Source organism: Pseudophryne corroboree, chromosome 3 (assembly GCF_028390025.1).
Source record: "Pseudophryne corroboree isolate aPseCor3 chromosome 3, aPseCor3.hap2, whole genome shotgun sequence".
In the NCBI taxonomy this organism is placed as follows: domain Eukaryota; kingdom Metazoa; phylum Chordata; class Amphibia; order Anura; family Myobatrachidae; genus Pseudophryne; species Pseudophryne corroboree.
In genome coordinates, this window is record NC_086446.1 from 394120911 (window position 1) to 394144662 (window position 23752).

At 50.4% G+C, this 23752-nt stretch overlaps 1 protein-coding gene across 1 annotated transcript in view; it reads right to left on the reverse strand.

Annotated features, from left to right (window-relative positions):
• Positions 1–2510, reverse strand: part of RUNDC1 (RUN domain containing 1) — a 35369-nt gene extending 32859 nt beyond the window's left edge. The window contains exon 1 of the mRNA XM_063960089.1: positions 1851–2510. Coding sequence (XP_063816159.1) covers positions 1851–2255 — 405 coding nt within the window. The 5' untranslated portion in view covers positions 2256–2510. The remainder of the gene's footprint in view (positions 1–1850) is intronic.
• Between the last annotated feature and the right edge of the window lie 21242 nt (positions 2511–23752).

Below are 23752 nucleotides of genomic sequence, written 5' to 3' on the forward strand. Positions count from 1 at the left end.
CCAGGTATGCATCCATTGATAGCCCCACTGTCACTCTTTTTTCAGTTATATACAGGTGTGCACCCACAGATAACTCTCTGCCATCCCTTTCATGTCCAACATCAGATATGCACCCATAGATAGAAACTGCCACCCTCTCAGCTATGTACAGGTGTGCACATATATGTAGCCCCTTTATCCTTTGCCACCCCCTCTCAGTTACGTACAGGTGTGCACCAACAGACACCCCCCCCCTCCTCAGTTACATACAGGTATGCACCCAGACAGCCCCCCCCTGTCACGTACAGGTGTGCACCCACAGACACCCCCCCCCCCCCTCAGTCACATACAGGTGTGCATCCACAGACACCCCCCCCCCCCCCCTCAGTTACATACAGGTGTGGACCCACAGACCCCTCCCTCTCAGTCACGTGCAGATGTGCACCCACAGACCCCCCCCTCAGTCATGTATAGGTGTGCACTCATAGATATCCCCCACTACGCCGCCACCCTCTCTTAGTTACGTACAGTGTGCACCCGTAGATACCCTTCACCCTCTCTCAGTTATGTACAGATGTACACCCAAAGACAACCGCCCCCCTGTCAGTTACGTACAGGTGTGCACCCACAGATACCCCCCTGCCACCCTCTCTCAGTTAATCACAGGTGTGCACCTATAGATACCCCACCTGCCACCCTCTTTGTTATGTACGGGTGTGCACTCATAGATCCTCCCCCACACCACCCACTCTCAGTTACGTACAGGTGTGCACCCACAGATCCCCCCCCCCGCCACCACCTCTCACTTACGTGCGTACAGGTGTGCACCCACAGAAACCCCCTCCCTCTCACTTACGTACAGTGTGCACCCACAGATCTCCCCCCCTCTCTGTTATGTACAGTGTGCCCCTATAGATAGACCCCCCCCTCTCAGTTATGGACAGCTGTGCACCCACAGATCCCCCCCCCGCCACCACCTCTCACTTACGTGCGTACAGGTGTGCACCCACAGAAACCCCCTCCCTCTCACTTACGTACAGTGTGCACCCACAGATCCCCCCCCCTCTCTGTTATGTACAGTGTGCCCCTATAGATAGACCCCCCCTCTCAGTTATGGACAGCTGTGCACCCACAGATACCCCCCCTCAGTTAGGTACAGGTGTGCACCCACAGATACCCCCGCCACCCCCTCTGAGTTACGTACAGATGTGCACCCATAGATAACCTCCCCCCCCTTTCCATCCTCTCTCAGTTATGTACAGGTGTGCACCCCATAGATCCCCCCCCCCTGCCACCCTCTCTGTTATGTACAGGTGTGCACCCATAGATACCCCCCTCCGCCACCCTCTCTCAGTTAAGCACAGGTGTGCACCTATAGATACCCCACCTGCCACCCTCTCTGTTATGTACAGGTGTGCACTCATAGATCCTCCCCCACGCCACCCACTCTCAGTTACGTACAGGTGTGCACCCACAGATCCCCCCCCCCACCACCACCTCTCAGTTACGTACAGGTGTGCACCCACAGAACCCCCCGCCACCACCTCTCACTTACGTACGGGTGTGCGGCCACAGATCCCCCTCCTCTCACTTACGTACAGGTGTGCACCCACAGAAACCCCCACTCACTTACATAGTGTGTACCCACAGATCTCCCCCACCCCCCCTCTCTCAGTTATGGACAGCTGTGCACTCACTGATACCCCTCTGCCACCCTCTCTCAACTACGTACAGGTGTGCACCCACAAGTAGCCCACCTGCCACCCATTTCCATGTCAGACACTAGATGTACATCTATAGCCGCCTCTTCCTCTAATACCTCGGGCACTGCAGTGAGACACCAGCCTCCATGCCTGCACCTATACACTCACCGTGTCATCCAGCACCTGCTGATCGGTCAGTCCGCGGGGCCCTTGCACATGAGGGCAGCCCTTGAAGGCGAAGTCCTCCAGCTCGGCCAGCAGCCTCTCCTTCTCTGGGCCCTCTGCCCGCACGATCTGCTTCAGGCGGAACTGCACCTGGGCGAAGTGCGAGGTGAGGGCGAGCAGGGATGAGTTCAGCAGCTCTTGCTCATCCTCCAGCCTCTGCAGCTTCTCCACCATCTCTACCGAAGCCGTGCCGGAGCGCAGGCGGCCTGACACTACCCCTTCCGACTTAATGCCATGCTCCGGCACCGAGGCCCGCTCGTCTGCTTCTTCTGCCACTGCCCCGACGGGAGCCCAGCGCTCCCGGGTGAAGGGCTCCCCATCAGACATCGACATCTCATCGGTGGACATGGCTACCTGTCACCGGCTGTCGCCTACGCCGCCATATTGGGGGTGGCAGGAATGCTGCTGCTGACGTCAGCTGTAGCACACAGCGCTGACTGATGTCTGTTCCCATGGATACCGACCACGCGTAACTGCTTCCGCCTTCGCTGTAATCGAGTCGTCTAGTCACGGCCAGGCCGCCACGTAATAAATACAGGCAGGGAGGAGTTCGTCGCTGTTGGTGTGCGTGCTATGGACTGGAAGGATTCAGAGATGGACGCAGGGCAGCAGATAAAAGGTCCCTTAGGCCACTTGGATCTAGCATCAACCGATCGTCTATCCTTCCTGGATGCAGCCGCAAGGAGAAAAGCGTCCAGTGCACTACATAGACCAGATGGCTGCGGTCGCTGTGTATGGGAACCCATGGTTGCGTCCATCTCTGAATCAGCCCATTTGTGTGTTTTATCAGGCAGACGCATTCGAACTCAGGGGCGTAACTATATGGGCCCCATTGCAACATTTTTAAGGGGCCCCCCAACTCAGGTCTCCAGAGAGAGATAGTGGCAGCAGAGACCGAGAGAGTGGCAGTAGGGACACTAGAGTGAGCGTAGGGACAGCGATAGGCAGCAGGGGCATAGAAACAGAGATGCAGCAGGGACTAGGTAGAGATAGAGAGGGCACAGGGACTTAGGAGACCCAGAGAGAGGCAATAGGGACATAAGAACAGATAGAGGCACAAGGGTCATAGGGTCTATTTACTAAGCCTTGGATGGAGATAAAGTAGATGGAGATGCAGCCTGTGACATGCCGGGTAGTTACTGATTGGCTGGTACTCTATGTTCATGCACTTTATCTCTATCCAAGGCTTAGTAAATAGACCCCAGAGAGAGGAGCAGAAGAAACAGAGGGGCAGCAGCAGTAGTGCAAGTAGAAACAAATTCTTAATGGTACTGTGTGCAGCAAAATATGGGTGTGGTCATGTGCCACAAGTGGAGTGGCTACTGAAAATGGCATGTCAACATGACACGCCACCCATTTCTCATCACTTTGGGAACATTACTTTCCATTCCAAATGCATCTTACCTATAAGGTGCTTTTTCACAATGGGGAACTTCTGAAGAAATGTATCCTCCCTGGTCAGACAGCATCTTCAGTCAGTATTCACTTTTCATGTAGGTAATCACATGGTCTGGAAGATGCTGGCTTGTGTAGGAATATAACCAAAGTTATTGTCATACAACAGAGGTTCAACAAGACTTATGCCACCTGTCTCACCTTCTACCCCCTGATTCTCCCAGCCACACCATCATCTTCCCCCTGCGTCTCTCAGACACACCATCTTTTTCGCTCCTTCATTTCTCAGCCACACCATCATCTTCCACTGCATCTCTTAGCCACATCATCATCCTACCCCCTGTGTATTTCAGCCACACCATCATCTTCCCCCTGCATTTCTCAGCCATACCGCCATCTCCCCACTACTACTCTCATCCACATCGTCATCTCCTGTCTGTGTCTCTCACCCACACCGTCATCTTCCCCAGTCTGTCAGCCACAATGTCATCTCCCGCCTGCGCCTCTCTGCCACACCGTCGTGTTCCGCCTGCATCTCTCAGCCACACCATCATCTCCCGCCTGCATCATCTCAGCAACACCATCACCTCCCCCCTGCATCTCTCAACTACACCGTCATCTCCCGTCTGCATCTCAGCCGCACGTCATCTACCCCCGCTACTCTCAGCCTGCCCCCTTTAAATCTGTGTCTCTTAGCCTGTTCCTTTTAATTCTGTCTCTCCGTTTTCTCCCTCATTCACTCGGTGTCTCTCTGTATGCCCCCTTCACAGTGTCTCTCAGCCTGCCCCAATTTCTCTGTGTCTCTCAGCCTGTCACCCCCTTCTCCCTGTGTATCTCAGCCTGCTCCCCTTCACTCTGTGCCTCTCAGCCTGCACCCCCCCCCCCCCCCCCCCTCTCCGGTTCACTGGCAGCCACAGTGTCACTCACCACTGCCTTCTGTCTGCACAGGGACCACAAGAAAAACACAGCCGCTGCAAAGTGTGCGGGAGGAGAGCGGGCGGCGGTACGTCAGTACGGCGAACACGCTGTGGGCTGGGGACGCACCCACTACCTCAGGGGGGGGGGGGGGATTGGAGGGGAGAGCCACGGGCCAACTTGACTGGGTGCAGGGGGAGCTGCAGGTCCTGGAAGCATCTCGGGCCCCATGGCAGGTTCACCCCCTGCACCCTCGTTAATTATGCCAGTGTTCGAGCGTCTTTGTATGAAGATGGACATAATTAGGCTTGCCATATCTCTTTAAACTGGTACACTTATGAATTACACAGCTGCTTAAGTTAAAACCAGGTGAAATGCAGGTTTGAAGTTAGCCAGCTACAGAACCTGTGTAATTCATGAGTGTCCTAGTTTAAAGTGATAATATGGTAACCTAAGCCTAGACAAAATGGGGTGAATGTATTTTACCCGTACGATACGTGCGGGTATAATGCTTCCTTTGCCTGTTTACCGAGACGAAGCAGGAAGCTACATCGATAAGATGTATTATCACCTTGTCTGTCAAAGCTGGGGTGGGAAAATTCCCCCCTCCGGCGATCGCTGCTAGAGTACACAGCGCAACAGAGAAGGAGAAACGACTCTTGTTTGGGCGCACTCTTTTAAATATCAGTCAAAAATGATAACAGAAATCAGAATAAAAACATGACTTTTATTAATTCTTCACATAAAATGAGGTTGGTATCCAACAACTGCAAAGCTCTAAAAAAACAGGATGTGTTCTGATTCGTCTATATATATATATATATATAGTGATTCCAGATAGGAGAGTAGACACCGATAGTACAGTTCGATCTGCCTTAGATCAGTACAAAGCAAGTTTGTATTAATAAAACCCACTAGGGACATATTTTGTGATTTCACCCATTACTAAAAATTGTCCATTTTTGGTCTTTAAATCTATTGTTAGTTTGCAAATGTGACCAACGCTCTACTTATACAAATATTATGGGGGTGGCAGCAGTACGTGTGTGAGGCTAAACCCAAAAGCCTCCAGAAGGTTACTAAATGATGTTTAACAAAGTTACACAACTGCGCCTGCGTGCAAAAGAAAATGTTGGGAATGCTATGTTGAAAGAAAAAATCACGAGAGGATATGTAGTACAATTGGTAGGTTAACGTTTATTAGTATAAGTAGTGTAAAGTCAAGATTTGCTTATTGCAAATATGTGGGGAAAAAATAGGTTGGAGGAAAAAATAAAAAATGGAAAAATGAAAATGAAAATAAAAATGAAAAATAAAGATATTAGAAAAATAATAAATAAAAAATATCAGGTCAAGCTGCGTTGCTGCGCCTGAAAATGTGGAAATTATTTGAAAAAAGTAAGTCCCAAATGTGTGGTGTGGATAGAGTGTGGCGTCCCACCTCTTTTCCACCTTAATGTAGTTCTGTACTATATAGTGACACAGTGGAGATTGAAATTTCTGGAATGACAGGGGAATTCTGGATTCCAAAGTCCGTCACAGTAGTTTAAAAGTTCTCCTCTTTCAGAGGCAGGTTCTGGTCCGGATATGGTGTGGTTTATTACGGGGTACCCCAAGGTGGATAGAGGTGGGACAAGGTAATCAGGGAAAATGTAACTGTAAAAACCCCGGACTCCCCGCTTATCTCCTCTTGTTTGGAACAGCGAGAGACGTCCGTAGCCACAGACGTCTATCGTCTGTCAAACCGGAGGGACGCGGTCATGCCTCTGGGGGGAAGGTATCACTGGCTTCGGGACCCACAGGGGGACTGTCCGCCGTGAACCTTCCCTCCTACGGACTGGGTTACCTTCTCTCCTGTGCTTGATCCCGACGGCCGCTTCCACTGCTTCCGTCTATCTTCTCTCTGCCTGACGATCGGTGCTCTACTCGCTGGTCTTTCCCCTCTCGGCCGTGCGGCTCAGTTTTCCTCCACAGAGTCTCCTGTGTATTAAGTGTATTCCGTCCAAATATATTTCAAAAAGCTGCTGTGTTCTATAATAGTATTATAAGAGAATGATGGTGCAGTATTTCTTTTGTGTCTCCAACGCGTATCGACCCGTTTGGGTCTTCCTCAGGGAGTCCTTAGTCACCATCTTTTTTGAGGGCTTTTTATGCCCATACTTGATTGTGTCATCCAAGTGGGTGTGTCCATATTTCCTCTGCATGAACTACACAGATACATTGTATCTGCGGAATTGTGACATGTTTTAACAAAATTGCATAAAAGACACTGAGTGCTACATGCAGATATATGGAACATCAGGGAATAGACTAAACATATTGCATTTTTTCAGTGACTTTATGTATAGTAAATTCAGATAATAAAGATTTTTCTCTGACGTCCTAAGTGGATGCTGGGGACTCCGTCAGGACCATGGGGAATAGCGGCTCCGCAGGAGACAGGGCACAAAAGTAAAAGCTTTAGGATCAGGTGGTGTGCACTGGCTCCTCCCCCTATGACCCTCCTCCAAGCCTCAGTTAGGTTTTTGTGCCCGGCCGAGAAGGGTGCAATCTAGGTGGCTCTCCTAAAGAGCTGCTTAGAGTAAAAGTTTTATTAGGTTTTTTATTTTCAGTGAGTCCTGCTGGCAACAGGCTCACTGCAACGAGGGACTTAGGGGAGAAGAAGTGAACTCACCTGCGTGCAGGATGGATTGGCTTCTTAGGCTACTGGACACTAGCTCCAGAGGGACGATCACAGGTACAGCCTGGATGGGTCACCGGAGCCGCGCCGCCGACCCCCTTGCAGATGCTGAAGAGAGAAGAGGTCCAGAAATCGGCGGCTGAAGACTTCTCAGTCTTCATGAGGTAGCGCACAGCACTGCAGCTGTGCGCCATTGCTCTCAGCACACTTCACACCAACGGTCACTGAGGGTGCAGGGCGCTGGGGGGGGCGCCCTGGGCAGCAATGAAAATACCTATACTGGCTAAAAATACATCACATATAGCCTCTGGGGCTATATGGATGTATTTAACCCCTGCCAGGTTGTCAGAAAAACGGGAGAAGAAGCCCACCGAAAAGGGGGCGGGGCCTATTCTCCTCAGCACACAGCGCCATTTTCCCTCACAGAACTGCTGGTGGGAAGGCTCCCAGGCTCTCCCCTGCACTGCACTACAGAAACAGGGTTAAAACAGAGAGGGGGGGGGGCACTTATTTGGCGATATGATTATATATTAAGATGCTATAAGGGGAAAACACTTATATAAAGGTTGTCCCTGTATAATTATAGCGTTTTGGTGTGTGCTGGCAAACTCTCCCTCTGTCTCCCCAAAGGGCTAGTGGGGTCCTGTCCTCTATCAGAGCATTCCCTGTGTGTGTGCTGGGTGTCGGTACGTGTGTGTCGACATGTATGAGGACGATGTTGGTGAGGAGGCGGAGCAATTGCCTGTAATGGTGATGTCACTCTCTAGGGAGTCGACACCGGAATGGATGGCGTATTTAGGGAATTACGTGATAATGTCAACATGCTGCAAGGTCGGTTGATGACATGAGACGGCCGGCAAACAAATTAGTACCTGTCCAGGCGTCTCAAACACCGTCAGGGGCTTTAAAACGCCCATTTACCTCAGTCGGTCGACACAGACACAGACAGGGACACTGACTCCAGTGTCGACGGTGAAGAAACAAACGTATTTTCCTTTAGGGCCACACGTTACATGTTAAGGGCAATGAAGGAGGTGTTACATATTTCTGATACTACAAGTACCACAAAAAAGGGTATTATGTGGGGTGTGAAAAAACTACCTGTAGTTTTTCCTGAATCAGATAAATTAAATGAAGTGTGTGATGATGCGTGGGTTTCCCCCGATAGAAAATTATTGGCGGTATACCCTTTCCCGCCAGAAGTTATGGCGCGTTGGGAAACATCCCTTAGGGTGGATAAGGCGCTCACACGCTTATCAAAACAAGTGGCGTTACCGTCTCCAGATACGGCCGCCCTCAAAGAGCCAACTGATAGGAGGCTGGAAAATATCCTAAACAGTATATACACACATACTGGTGTTATACTGCGACCAGCGATCACCTCAGCCTGGATGGGCAGCGCTGGGGTGGCTTGGTCGGATTCCCTGACTAAAAATATTGATACCCTTGACAGGGACAGTATTTTATTGACTATAGAGCATTTAAAGGATGCATTTCTATATATGCGAGATGCACAGAGGGATATTTGCACTCTGGCATCAAGAGTAAGTGCGATGTCCATATCTGCCAGAAGATGTTTATGGACACGACAGTGGTCAGGTGATGCAGATTCCAAACGGCACATGGAAGTATTGCCGTATAAAGGGGAGGAGTTATTTGGGGTCGGTCCATCGGACCTGGTGGCCACGGCAACAGCTGGAAAATCCACCTTTTTTACCCCAAGTCACGTCTCGGCAGAAAAAGACATCGTCTTTTCAGCCTCAGTCCTTTCGTCCCCATAAGGGCAAGCTGGCAAAAGGCCAGTCATATCTGCCCAGGGATAGAGGAAAGGGAAGAAGACTGCAGCAGGCAGCCCATTCCCAGGAACAGAAGCCCTCCACCGCTTCTGCCAAGTCCTCAGCATGACGCTGGGGCCGTACAAACAGGTGCGGTGGGGGGTCGTCTCAAGAGTTTCAGCACGCAGTGGGCTCACTCGCAAGTGGACCCCTGGATCCTACAAGTAGTATCCCAGGGGTACAGATTGGAAATTCGAGACGTCTCCCCCTCGCAGGTTCCTGAAGTTTGCTTTACCAACGTCTCCCTCCGACAGGGAGGCAGTATTGGAAACAATTCACAAGCTGTATTCCCAGCAGGTGATAATCAAAGTACCCCTCCTACAACAAGGAAAGGGGTATTATTCCACACTATATTGTGGTACTGAAGCCAGATGGCTCGGTGAGACCTATTCTAAATCTGAAATATTTGAACACTTACATACAAAGGTTCAAATCAAGATGGAGTCACTCAGAGCAGTGATAGCGAACCAGGAAGAAGGGGACTATATGGTGTCCCTGGACATCAGGGATGCTTACCTCCATGTCCCAATTTGCCCTTCTCACCAAGGGTACCTCAGGTTCGTGGTACAGAACTGTCACTATCAGTTTCAGACGCTGCCGTTTGGATTGTCCACGGCACCCCGGGTCTTTACCAAGGTAATGGCCGAAATGATGATTCTTCTTCAAAGAAAATGGACGATCGCCTGATAAGGGCAAGGTCCAGAGAACAGTTGGAGGTCGGAGTAGCACTATCTCAAGTAGTTCTACGACAGCACGGGTGGATTCTAAATATTCCAAAATCGCAGCTGTTTCCGACGACACGTCTACTGTTCCTAGGGATGATTCTGGACACAGTCCAGAAAAGGGTGTTTCTCCCGGAGAAGAAAGCCAGGGAGTTATCCGAGCTAGTCAGGAACCTCCTAAAACCAGGAAAAGTGTCAGTGCATCATTGCACAAGGGTCCTGGGAAAAATGGTGGCTTCTTACGAAGCGATTCCATTCGGCAGATTTCACGCAAGAACTTTTCAGTGGGATCTGCTGGAAAAATGGTCCGGATCGCATCTTCAGATGCATCAGCGGATAAACCTGTCTCCAAGGACAAGGGTGTTTCTTCTGCGGTGGCTGCAGAGTGCTCATCTACTAAAGGGCCGCAGATTCGGCATTCAGGACTGGGTCCTGGTAACCACGGATGCCAGCCTGAGAGGCTGGGGAGCAGTCACACAGGGAAAAAATTTCCAGGGAGTGTGATCAAGTCTGGAGACTTCTCTCCACATAAATATACTGGAGCTAAGGACAATTTACAATGCTCTAAGCTTAGCAAGACCTCTGCTTCAAGGTCAGCCGGTATTGATCCAGTGGGACAACATCACGGCAGTCGCCCACGTAAACAGACAGGGCGGCACAAGAAGCAGGAGGGCAATGGCAGAAACTGCAAGGATTCTTCGCTGGGCGGAAAATCATGTGATAGCACTGTCAGCAGTGTTCATTCCGGGAGTGGAAAACTGGGAAGCAAACTTCCTCAGCAGGCACGACCTCCACCCGGGAAAGTGGGGACTTCATCGGGAAGTCTTCCACATGATTGTGAACCGTTGGGAAAGACCAAAGGTGGACATGATGGCGTCCCGCCTGAACAAAAAACTGGACAGGTATTGCGCCAGGTCAAGAGACCCTCAGGCAATAGCTGTGGACGTTCTGGTAACACCGTGGGTGTACCAGTCGGTGTATGTGTTCCCTCCTCTGCTTCTCATACCCAAGGTACTGAGAATTATAAGACGTAGAGGAGTAAGAACTATACTCGTGGCTCCGGATTGGCCAAGAAGGACTTGGTACCCGGAACTTCAAGAAATGCTCACAGAGGACTCATGGCCTCTGCCGCTAAGAAGGGACTTGCTTCAGCAAGTACCATGTCTGGTGCCTCCAGTGGCACTGTGGGATCTCAACGTAGTTCTGGGATTCCTCAAATCACATTGGTTTAAACCGCTCAAATCTGTGGATTTGAAATATCTCACATGGAAAGTGACCATGCTGTTGGCCCTGGCCTTGGCCAGGCGAGTGTCAGAATTGGCGGCTTTGTCTCACAAAAGCCCATATCTGATTGTCCATTCGGACAGGGCAGAGCTGCGGACTCGTCCCCAGTTTCTCCCTAAGGTGGTGTCAGCGTTTCACCTGAACCAGCTTATTGTGGTACCTGCGGCTACTAGGGACTTGGAGGACTCCAAGTTGCTAGATGTTGTCAGGGCCCTGAAAATATAGGTTTCCAGGACGGCTGGAGTCAGGAAAACTGACTTGCTGTTATCCTGTATGCACCCAACAAACTGGGTGCTCTTGCTTCTAAGCAGACGATTGCTAGTTGGATGTGTAGTACAATTCAGCTTGCACATTCTGTGGCAGGCTTGCCACAGCCAAAATATGTAAATGCCCATTCCACAAGGAAGGTGGGCTCATCTTGGGCGGCTGCCCGAGGGGTCTCGGCTTTACAACTTTGCCGAGCTGCTACTTGGTCAGGGGCAAACACGTTGAAAAATTCTACAAATTTGATACCCTGGCTGAGGAGGACCTGGAGTTCTCTCATTCGGTGCTGCAGAGTCATCCGCACTCTCCCGCCCGTTTGGGAGCTTTGGTATAATCCCCATGGTCCTGACGGAGTCCCCAGCATCCACTTAGGACGTCAGAGAAAATAAGAATTTACTTACCGATAATTCTATTTCTCGTAGTCCGTAGTGGATGCTGGGCGCCCATCCCAAGTGCGGATTGTCTGCAATACTTGTACATAGTTATTGTTACAAAAATCGGGTTATTATTGTTGTGAGCCATCTTTTCAGAGGCTCCGCTGTTATCATGCTGTTAACTGGGTTCAGATCACAGGTTGTACAGTGTGATTGGTGTGGCTGGTATGAGTCTTACCCGGGATTCAAAATACTTCCTTATTGTGAACGCTCGTCCGGGCACAGTATCCTAACTGAGGCTTGGAGGAGGGTCATAGGGGGAGGAGCCAGTGCACACCACCTGATCCTAAAGCTTTTACTTTTGTGCCCTGTCTCCTGCGGAGCCGCTATTCCCCATGGTCCTGACGGAGTCCCCAGCATCCACTACGGACTACGAGAAATAGAATTATCGGTAAGTAAATTCTTATTTTTTTCTTTCAACACAGCATTCCCAACATTTTCTTTTGCACGCAGGCGCAGTTGTGTAACTTTGTTAAACATCATTTAAATCTATTGTACCTAACTTATCAATGCCAGTGCTGAATCACAACATCTCTTTACAGGGTATACAGCGCATCAGCTGTATAAACCTCTCACATGCCAGAGTTAGTGAGTGAAAACTCCCCCCCTACAGCAATTCCTGCCACAGGATATCAGCCTAGTGCTGATGTGCTGTGTTTCTCCTCCCAGCCAGCTCCTCTCCTATGCAGCCCTGCAGCCGCAGCACCCACTGCTGTGGCTGTGAATGGGGCAACGACAGCTGCAGCTGTTGAAATCGATTGTTGCAGGTGTCAGAACGGTCAGTCCCACTGACTGTTCATACATGGGCTGGGACATCAGCTTACGTTCTTGTAGCTAGCAGTGCCAATAAAGATGGGCGCATTTGTCACACACCATAATACTTGGGGTGGAAGCGGTAGTCTGGAAGACTGCCTAGTGTGAACCAAATGGCCGTCATTCCTATACTCCATCTGAAGTTTGTGCGTCGGTGCCCTCCTAAGTTACCGCTCCTGACATGGGGCAGAATCTATTTACATAGACCATGCGGGCGGCACTCTTACACATCATCAAAACACTGAAATCTCTCACTTGCCAAAGAAAACAAATCTCTATTTTTGAGCATGCCAGCCCCTGAGCACTATCTGCTTACTCCACGTGGCAGGGGGGTATGTTGCCCACAGGAGGGGAGTGGGGCAGCCTTGCGCCCCCTTTGCCCTGCCCCAGCAGCCACTCGCCAGCACGCTCCCCTGCAGTTTAGCCATTTTGATCATCATCTTTCCTTCCTGCTCTTGGTTGAATGCTGGGTAACTTCCTGGATAGGTCACCGAACACTACATCACCCCCCGGTGAGGAAGATCTGATAGCTGCCTCCTCATGTGCTTTCTTTTTGCAGTATTATTGGCCACAGTGCGGCACCGCTCCCAGCACCAGGTAGTGCCTGACTATCACAGTGGGGAGGCTGAGCTCATGGTTATGGCTAAAACCAAGTTGGGGAAAGGACCTCTGATGTCACCAGGGGGAGGAGCAAGGCCCGAACAGGGTACTCAAAATTTACCCTTGCGGGCTTGCTTCGCTCGCCATGCTTCGCTTGCCACGCTTCGGGCTCAGTGGCTCGATTCGCTCGCCATTGGGTTACTAAAGGGAGTAGTTGGTGGTGTGGATAGTGAAAGTACTGTCCTGCCAGCCTAGCTCCTCCCCCTGATGTCAGAGGTCCTTTAGCCCACTTGGTTCTAGCATCTTCCCTGAGCTCATAGCTGCCTCATGTCTGGTCTCTTCCTGACAGTTCCTGTATTTCCAGCCTTGTGCTGCACATTTGTTGAGTCTTGACTGTAAAAATTATAAGAATAGTAAAAAGATATTTATAAATTATAAATATATTCTTTGTATTATTCTAATTTCTCTAACGTCCTAGTGGATGCTGGGAACTCCGAAAGGACCATGGGGAATAGCGGCTCCGCAGGAGTCTGGGCACAACTAAAAGAAAGCTTTTAGACTACCTGGTGTGCACTGGCTCCTCCCACTATGACCCTCCTCCAAGCCTCAGTTAGATTTTTGTGCCCGGCCGAGCTGGATGCACACTAGGGGCTCTCCTGAGCTCTTAGAAGAAAGTATATTTTAGGTTTTTTATTTTACAGTGAGACCTGCTGGCAACAGGCTCACTGCAACGAGGGACTAAGGGGAGAAGAAGGGAACCTACCTGCTTGCAGCTAGCTTGGGCTTCTTAGGCTACTGGACACCATTAGCTCCAGAGGGACCGACCGCATGGAACTGGCCTTGGTGTTCGGTCCCGGAGCCGCGCCGCCGTCCCCCTTACAGAGCCAGAAGCAAGAAGAAGTCCGGAAAATCGGCGGCATGAAGACTTCTGTCTTCTCCAAGGTAGCGCACAGCACTGCAGCTGTGCGCCATTGCTTCTCATACACACTTCACACTCCGGTCACTGAGGGTGCAGGGCGCTGGGGGGGGGCGCCCTGAGCAGCAATAAAAACACCTTGGCTGGCAAAACAATCACAATATATAGCCCCAGAGGCTATATATGTGATAATTACCCCTGCCAGAATCCTTAAAAAAGCGGGAGAATAGTCCGCGAAAAAGGGGCGGAGCTATCCCCCTCAGCACACTGGCGCCATTTTTCCCTCACAGTTCCGCTGGAAGGAAGCTCCCTGGCTCTCCCCTGCAGTCTACACTACAGAAAAAGGGTAAAAAAGAGAGGGGGGGCACTAAATTTAGGCGCAGTAAATATTATAGCAGCTATAGGGGACATAATTCAGTTAGTTCCTGCAGTATATAGCGCTCTGGTGTGTGCTGGCATACTCTCTCTCTGTCTCCCCAAAGGGCTTCTGTGGGGTCCTGTCCTCTGTTTAGAGCATTCCCGGTGTGTGTGCGGTGTGTCGGTACGGCTGTGTCGACATGTTTGAGGAGGAAAATTATGTGGAGGCGGAGCAGATGCCTGTAGAAGTGATGTCACCCCCTGCGGGGCAGACACCTGAGTGGATGGTTTTATGGAACGCTACCTCAGATGGCAGACCCAGATGTCGACACGGATACTGATACCAGTGTCGACGACGATGAGTCTAATCTAATGTCCACTAAGGCCATTCGCTGCATGATTGAGGCAATGAAAGAGGTGTTACACATTTCAGATTTAAACCCAGGTACCACAAAAAAGGGTATTATGTTTGGGGAGAAAAAACTACCCGTAGTTTTTCCCCCATCTGAAGAATTAAATGAAGTGTGTGAAGAAGCGTGGGCTTTCCCTGATAAAAGATTGATAATCTCAAAAAAATTACTAATGGCGTTCCCTTTCCCGCCAGAGGATAGGGCACGTTGGGAAACACCTCCTAGGGTGGATAAAGCGCTCACACGTTTGTCTAAAAAGGTGGCACTTCCGTCTCCGGATACGGCCGCCCTGAAGGAGCCTGCGGATAGAAAACAGGAGGCGATCCTGAAGTCTATATATATACACACACAGGCATTATACTTAGGCCAGCTATTGCGTCAGCATGGATGTGCAGTGCTGCCGCTGCGTGGTCAGATTCCCTGTCAGAAAATATTGACACCCTTGACAGGGACACTATTCTGCTAACCATAGAGCATATAAAAGACTCAGTCTTATACATGAGAGATGCACAGAGGGAGATCTGCCGGCTGGCATCTAAAATAAGTGCATTGTCCATTTCTGCTAGGAGAGGCTTATGGACCCGGCAGTGGACAGGGGATGCAGATTCCAAAAGGCACATGGAAGTTTTGCCTTATAAGGGTGAGGAGTTATTCGGGGATGGTCTCTCGGACCTCGTTTCCACAGCGACAGCTGGGAAGTCAGCATTTTTACCCCATGTTCCCTCACAGCCTAAAAAAGCGCCGTTTTATCAGGTACAGTCCTTTCGGACCCAGAAAAACAGGCGAGGAAAAGGCGGGTCCTTTCTGTCCAGAGGCAGAGGTAGGGGAAAAAGGCTGCAACAAACAGCTAGTTCCCAGGAGCAAAAGTCCTCCCCCGCTTCTTCCAAGTCCGCCGCATGACGGTGGGGCTCCACAGGCGGAGCCAGGTACGGTGGGGGGCCGCCTCCAAAATTTCAGCGATCAGTGGGCTCGCTCACAGGTGGATCCCTGGATCTTTCAAGTAGTATCTCAGGGGTACAAGCTGGAATTCGAGGCGTCTCCCCCCCGCCGTTTCCTCAAATCAGCCTTGCCAGCAACTCCCTCGGACAGGGAGGCTGTGCTAGAGGCAATTCACAAGCTGTATTCCCAGCGCGTGATAGTCAAGGTGCCCCTACTTCAACAAGGACGGGGTTACTATTCCACACTGTTTGTGGTACCGAAACCGGATGGTTCGGTGAGACCCATTTTAAATTTGAAATCCTTGAACACATATATAAAAAAATTCAAGTTCAAGATGGAATCGCTCAGGGCGGTTATTGCAAGTCTAGACGAGGGGGATTACATGGTATCCCTGGACATCAAGGATGCTTACCTGCATGTCCCCATTTACCATCCTCACCAGGAGTACCTCAGATTTGCGGTACAGAATTGCCATTACCAATTCCAGACGCTGCCGTTTGGTCTGTCCATGGCACCGAGGGTGTTTACTAAGGTAATGGCGGAAATGATGATACTCCTTCGAAAAAAGGGAGTTTTAATTATCCCATACTTGGACGATCTCCTAATAAAGGCGAGATCCAAGGAGCAGTTGTTGGTAGGAGTAGCACTATCTCAGGAGGTGCTACACCAGCACGGTTGGATTCTAAATATTCCAAAGTCACAGCTGGTTCCGACGACACGTCTACTGTTCCTGGGAATGATTCTGGACACAGTCCAGAAAAAAGTGTTTCTCCCAGAGGAAAAAGCCATGGAGCTGTCGTCTCTAGTCAGAAACCTCCTGAAACCAAAACAGGTGTCGGTGCATCACTGCACGCGAGTCCTGGAAAAGATGGTGGCTTCTTACGAAGCAATTCCTTTCGGCAGGTTCCATGCCAGAATCTTTCAGTGGGACCTGTTGGACCAATGGTCCGGATCGCATCTTCAGATGCATCGGCTAATAACCCTGTCTCCAAGAACCAGGGTGTCTCTGCTGTGGTGGCTGCAGAGTGCTCATCTTCTAGAGGGCCGCAGATTCGGCATACAGGACTGGGTCCTGGTGACCACGGATGCCAGCCTTCGAGGCTGGGGGGCAGTCACACAGGGAAGAAACTTCCAAGGACTATGGTCGAGTCAGGAGACTTCCCTACACATAAATATTCTAGAACTGAGGGCCATTTACAATGCCCTAAGTCAGGCAAAACCCCTGCTTCTACACCAGCCGGTACTGATCCAGTCAGACAACATCACGGCGGTCGCCCATGTAAACCGACAGGGCGGCACAAGAAGCAGGATGGCAATGGCAGAAGCCACAAGGATTCTCCGATGGGCGGAAAATCATGTGCTAGCACTGTCAGCAGTGTTCATTCCGGGAGTGGACAACTGGGAAGCAGACTTCCTCAGCAGGCACGACCTCCACCCGGGAGAGTGGGGACTTCATCCAGAAGTCTTTCAAATGATTGTAAACCAGTGGGAAAACCACAGGTGGACATGATGGCGTCCCGCCTAAACAAAAAACTAGAGAGATATTGCGCCAGGTCAAGGGACCCTCAGGCGATAGCGGTGGACGCTCTAGTGACACCGTGGGTGTACCAGTCGGTTTATGTGTTCCCTCCTTTGCCTCTCATACCAAAGGTACTGAGAATAATAAGAAAACGAGGAGTAAGGACAATACTCGTGGTTCCGGATTGGCCAAGAAGAGCGTGGTACCCGGAACTTCAAGAGATGATCTCAGAGGACCCATGGCCTCTGCCGCTCAGACAGGACCTGCTGCAGCAGGAGCCCTGTCTGTTCCAAGACTTACCGCGGCTGCGTTTGACGGCGTGGCGGTTGAACACCGGATCCTAAAGGAAAAGGGCATTCCGGAGGATGTCATTCCTACGCTGATTAAAGCCAGGAAAGATGTAACTGTAAAGCATTAGCACCGCATATGGCGGAAATATGTTGCTTGGTGTGAGGCCAATAAGGCCCCAACAGAGGAATTTCAGCTGGGTCGATTTCTGCACTTCCTACAGGCAGGAGTGACTATGGGCCTAAAATTAGGCTCCATTAAGGTGCAGATATCGGCTCTGTCGATTTTCTTCCAAAAAGAACTAGCTTCACTACCTGAAGTTCAGACATTTGTAAAAGGAGTGCTGCATATTCAGCCCCCTTTTGTGCCTCCAGTGGCACCCTGGGATCTCAACGTGGTGTTGAATTTCCTAAATTCACATTGGTTTGAGCCACTAAAGACCGTGGATCTAAAATATCTCACGTGGAAAGTGGTCATGTTATTGGCCTTGGCTTCGGCCAGGCGTGTATCAGAATTGGCGGCTTTGTCATTTAAAAGCCCTTATCTGATTTTCCATATAGATAGGGCAGAATTGAGGACTCGTCCCCAGTTTCTCCCTAAGGTGGTATCAGCTTTTCACTTGAACCAACCTATTGTAGTGCCTGCGGCTACTAGCGACTTGGAGGATTCCAAGTTGCTGGACGTAGTCAGGGCCTTGAAAATTTATGTTTCCAGGACGGCTGGAGTCAGGAAAACTGACTCGCTATTTATCCTGTATGCACCCAACAAACTGGGTGCTCCTGCTTCTAAGCAGACTATTGCTCGCTGGATTTGTAGCACAATTCAGCTGGCGCATTCTGCGGCTGGACTGCCGCATCCTAAATCAGTTAAAGCCCATTCTACAAGGAAGGTGGGCTCATCTTGGGCGGCTGCCCGAGGGGTCTCGGCTTTACAACTTTGCCGAGCTGCTACTTGGTCAGGGGCAAACACGTTTGCAAAATTCTACAAATTTGATACCCTGGCTGAGGAGGACCTTGAGTTCTCTCATTCGGTGCTGCAGAGTCATCCGCACTCTCCCGCCCGTTAGGGAGCTTTGGTATAATCCCCATGGTCCTTTCGGAGTTCCCAGCATCCACTAGGACGTTAGAGAAAATAAGATTTTACTCACCGGTAAATCTATTTCTCGTAGTCCGTAGTGGATGCTGGGCGCCCGTCCCAAGTGCGGATTGTCTGCAATAATTGTACATAGTTATTGTTCACTAACGGGTTATTGTTATGAGCCATCTGTTGAGAGGCTCAGTTATGTTTCATACTGTTAACTGGATATGGTATCACGTGTTATACGGTGTGATTGGTGTGGCTGGTATGAGTCTTACCCGGGATTCAAAATCCTTCCTTATTGTGTCAGCTCTTCCGGGCACAGTATCCTAACTGAGGCTTGGAGGAGGGTCATAGTGGGAGGAGCCAGTGCACACCAGGTAGTCTAAAAGCTTTCTTTTAGTTGTGCCCAGACTCCTGCGGAGCCGCTATTCCCCATGGTCCTTTCGGAGTTCCCAGCATCCACTACGGACTACGAGAAATAGATTTACCGGTGAGTAAAATCTTATTATTTTTTATAGTCAAAACTCTGAAGTGTACTGGAGAGTGACAGATGAGGCTCTGCCACCCCTGACTGCATGTCACTGCACTCAAGGACTAATTCAGGAAGGATCACTACTGCAATCCCCTGTGCAGTTACGTGATTATCAGGATACTGCACAGGCCCCATTCTGCGCAGAAGTAGAGCGGGTTCTGTGTGATCGCATGCAGCCCTCCGTAAGCCTCTGACTGAATATTCGAGGGGCGGGGAAGAGCAGCGTTGCCGGAAATGGAGGCGCATTGCCCCCATTTTCCAAAGTGGCGAGGCCAAAGCCTGCATATAAAGACTCAGATTTCTTGACCTTGCAAGGCCCCCTGCGACAGCCAGCCTGCGTACCCAGTCGCAATGTTGATCCTAGGCTGCAACATAGCACTGGTCATAGCACTGGGTCGCAAATGAAGCAAGGAGGGGTCTGATACCTGCATTTGTATATTCAGTGGACACATCTGCAAAGCTGCCTGCATGAAGATTTTAGGAGGACAAAATTACTCAGTAATTGAATGACTGAGGCAACACTTATTTTTATGGCACTGTAAATGGTATCCACATAGGGGCGCTTTAAGAGAGGAGGAGGTCCATGTGCTACCTCCTCCGTTCGGGCCCCCTCCTCTCTGCGGGCAGCGATGGAGAGTCTGAGCTCTACAGGGCTCAGACTCAACTGTGCATGCGTAGATCACCGGGAAAATAGTGTGGCGGCCATTTTCCCAGTGATTTCTCTACTGCGCAAGTGCAGAACACCGTTAAACTGGCCGCTGCGCCACTTTCACTGTGATTCCACAGCACTGCTGATGTTGGTGCGGAACTCCCAGAGGGGTAAGTATTAAACAAATGGGTGCAGTGTGTGCGGAGTGGGCCCCTCCTGGACTTAGGGGCCCGTGTGCACCGCACACACTGCTCCCATTATAGATACGCCAGTGTATCCACATCATAAATAAATTGTGTCAGTGTGAGTCTGTTAATGCCAGTCTGTCTATGTCAATGTCTTTATGTATTAGTGTCAGTCTGTGTCAATTTCACTTACATAGATTCTCCAGTATAGAGCTCAGTTGTAATCAGTCCTGATTTTTAGAGGAAGTCATAAAGTCAGTTTAGTTGCAACTTACCAAACATAAGATTTCTCTGACGTCCTAGTGGATGCTGGGGACTCCGTCAGGACCAGGGGGAATAGCGGCTCCGCAGGAGACAGGGCACAAAAGTAAAAGCTTTAGGATCAGGTGGTGTGCACTGGCTCCTCCCCCTATGACCCTCCTCCAAGCCTCAGTTAGATTTTTGTGCCAGGCCGAGAAGGGTGCAATCTAGGTGGCTCTCCTAAAGAGCTGCTTAGAGTAAAAGTTTTGTTAGGTTTTTTATTTTCAGTGAGTCCTGCTGGCAACAGGCTCACTGCATCGAGGGACTTAGGGGAGAGAAGTGAACTCACCTGCGTGCAGGATGGATTGGCTTCTTAGGCTACTGGACACCATTAGCTCCAGAGGGAGTCGGAACACAGGTCTCACCCTGGGGTTCGTCCCGGAGCCGCGCCGCCGACCCCCTTGCAGATGCCGAAAAGTGAAGAGGTCCAGAAACCGGCGGCAGAAGACTTTTCAGTCTTCATAAGGTAGCGCACAGCACTGCAGCTGTGCGCCATTGTTGTCAGCACACTTCATAGCAACGGTCACTGAGGGTGCAGGGCGCTGGGGGGGGCGCCCTGGGCAGCAATGATAGTACCTTATTCTGGCTAAAAATACATCACATATAGCCCCTGGGGGCTATATGGATGTATTTAACCCCTGCCAGGTCTCAGAAAAACGGGAGAAGAAGCCCGCCGAAAAGGGGGCGGGGCCTATTCTCCTCAGCACACAGCGCCATTTTCCCTCACAGAAATGCTGGTGGGAAGGCTCCCAGGCTCTCCCCTGCACTGCACTACAGAAACAGGGTTAAAACAGAGAGGGGGGGGGCACTTATTTGGCGATATGACTATATATATTAAAATGCTATAAGGGAAAAACACTTATATAAAGGTTGTCCCTGTATAATTATAGCGTTTTTGGTGTGTGCTGGCAAACTCTCCCTCTGTCTCCCCAAAGGGCTAGTGGGGTCCTGTCCTCTATCAGAGCATTCCCTGTGTGTGTGCTGTGTGTCGGTACGTGTGTGTCGACATGTATGAGGACGATGTTGGTGAGGAGGCGGAGCAATTGCCTGTAATGGTGATGTCACTCTCTAGGGAGTCGACACCGGAATGGATGGCTTATTTAAGGAATTACGTGATAATGTCAACACGCTGCAAGGTCGGTTGACGACATGAGACGGCCGGCAAACCAATTAGTACCTGTCCAGGCGTCTCAAACACCGTCAGGGGCGTTAAAACGTCCTTTTACCTCAGTCGGTCGACACAGACACAGACACGGACACTGACTCCAGTGTCAACGGTGAAGAAACAAACGTATTTTCCTTTAGGGCCACACGTTACTTGTTAAGGGCAATGAAGGAGGTGTTACATATTTCTGATACTACAAGTACCACAAAAAAGGGTATTATGTGGAGTGTGAAAAAACTACCTGTAGTTTTTCCTGAATCAGATAAATTAAATGAAGTGTGTGATGATGCGTGGGTTTCCCCCGATAGAAAATTATTGGCGGTATACCCTTTCCCGCCAGAAGTTAGGGCGCGTTGGGAAACACCCCTTAGGGTGGATAAGGCGCTCACACGCTTATCAAAACATGTGGCGGTACCGTCTCCAGATAGGGCCACCCTCAAGGAGCCAGCTGATAGGAGGCTGGAAAATATCCTAAAAAGTATATACACACATACTGGTGTTATACAGCGACCAGCGATCGCCTCAGCCTGGATGTGCAGCGCTGGGGTGGTTTGGTCGGATTCCCTGACTGAAAATATTGATACCCTTGACAGGGACAGTATTTTATTGACTATAGAGCATTTAAAGGATGCATTTCTATATATGCGAGATGCACAGAGGGATATTTGCACTCTGGCATCAAGAGTAAGTGCGATGTCCATATCTGCCAGAAGTTGTTTATGGACACGACAGTGGTCAGGTGATGCAGATTCCAAACGGCACATGGAAGTATTGCCGTATAAAGGAGAAAAAGACAACGTCTTTTCAGCCTCAGTCCTTTCGTCCCCATAAGGGCAAGCGGGCAAAAGGCCAGTCATATCTGCCATGGGATAGAGGAAAGGGAAGAAGACTGCAGCAGGCAGCCCATTCCCAGAAACAGAAGCCCTCCACCGCTTCTGCCAAGTCCTCAGCATGACGCTGGGGCCGTACAAGCGGACTCAGGTGCGGTGGGGGGGGGTCGTCTCAAGAGTTTCAGCACGCAGTGGGCTCACTCGCAAGTGGACCCCTGGATCCTACAAGTAGTATCCCAGGGGTACAGATTGGAAATTCGAGACGTCTCCCCCTCGCAGGTTCCTGAAGTCTGCTTTACCAACGTCTCCCTCCGACAGGGAGGCAGTAGTGGAAACAATTCACAAGCTGTATTCCCAGCAGGTGATAATCAAAGTACCCCTCCTACAACAAGGAAAGGGGTATTATTCCACACTATATTGTGGTACTGAAGCCAGACGGCTCGGTGAGACCTATTCTAAATCTGAAATAGTTGAACACTTACATACAAAGGTTCAAATCAAGATGGAGTCACTCAGAGCAGTGATAGCGAACCAGGAAGAAGGGGACTATATGGTGTCCGGGGACATCAGGGATGCTTACCTCCATGTCCCAATTTGCCCTTTTCACCAAGGGTACCTCAGGTTCGTGGTACAGAACTGTCACTATCAGTTTCAGACGCTGCCGGTTGGATTGTCCACGGCACCCCGGGTCCTTACCAAGGTAATGGCCGAAATGATGATTCTTCTTCAAAGAAAATGGACGATCTCCTGATAGGGGCAAGGTCCAGAGAACAGTTGGAGGTCGGAGTAGCACTATCTCAAGTAGTTCTACGACAGCACGGGTGGATTCTAAATATTCCAAAACCGCAGCTGTTTCCGACGACACGTCTGCTGTTCCTAGGGATGATTCTGGACACAGTCCAGAAAAAGGTGTTTCTCCCGGAGAAGAAAGCCAGGGAGCTATCCGAGCTAGTCAGGAACCTCCTAAAACCAGGAAAAGTGTCAGTGCATCATTGCACAAGGGTCCTGGGAAAAATGGTGGCTTCTTACGAAGCGATTCCATTTGGTAGATTTCACGCAAGAACTTTTCAGTGGGATCTGCTGGAAAAATGGTCCGGATCGCATCTTCAGATGCATCAGCGGATAACCCTGTCTCCAAGGACAAGGGTGTTTCTTCTGCGGTGGCTGCAGAGTGCTCATCTACTAAAGGGCCGCAGATTCGGCATTCAGGACTGGGTCCTGGTGACCACGGATGCCAGCCTGAGAGGCTGGGGAGCAGTCACACAGGGGAAAAATTTCCAGGGAGTGTGATCAAGTCTGGAGACTTCTCTCCACATAAATATACTGGAGCTAAGGGCAATTTACAATGTTCTAAGCTTAGCAAGACCTCTGCTTCAAGGTCAGCCGGTATTGATCCAGTGGGACAACATCACGGCAGTCGCCCACGTAAACAGACAGGGCGGCACAAGAAGCAGGAGGGCAATGGCAGAAACTGCAAGGATTCTTCGCTGGGCGAAAAATCATGTGATAACACTGTCAGCAGTGTTCATTCCGGGAGTGGACAACTGGGAAGCAGACTTCCTCAGCAGGCACGACCTCCACCCGGGAGAGTGGGGACTTCATCGGGAAGTATTCCACATGATTGTGAACCGTTGGGAAAGACCAAAGGTGGACATGATGGCGTCCCGCCTGAACAAAAAACTGGACAGGTATTGCGCCAGGTCAAGAGACCCTCAAGCAATATCTGTGGACGT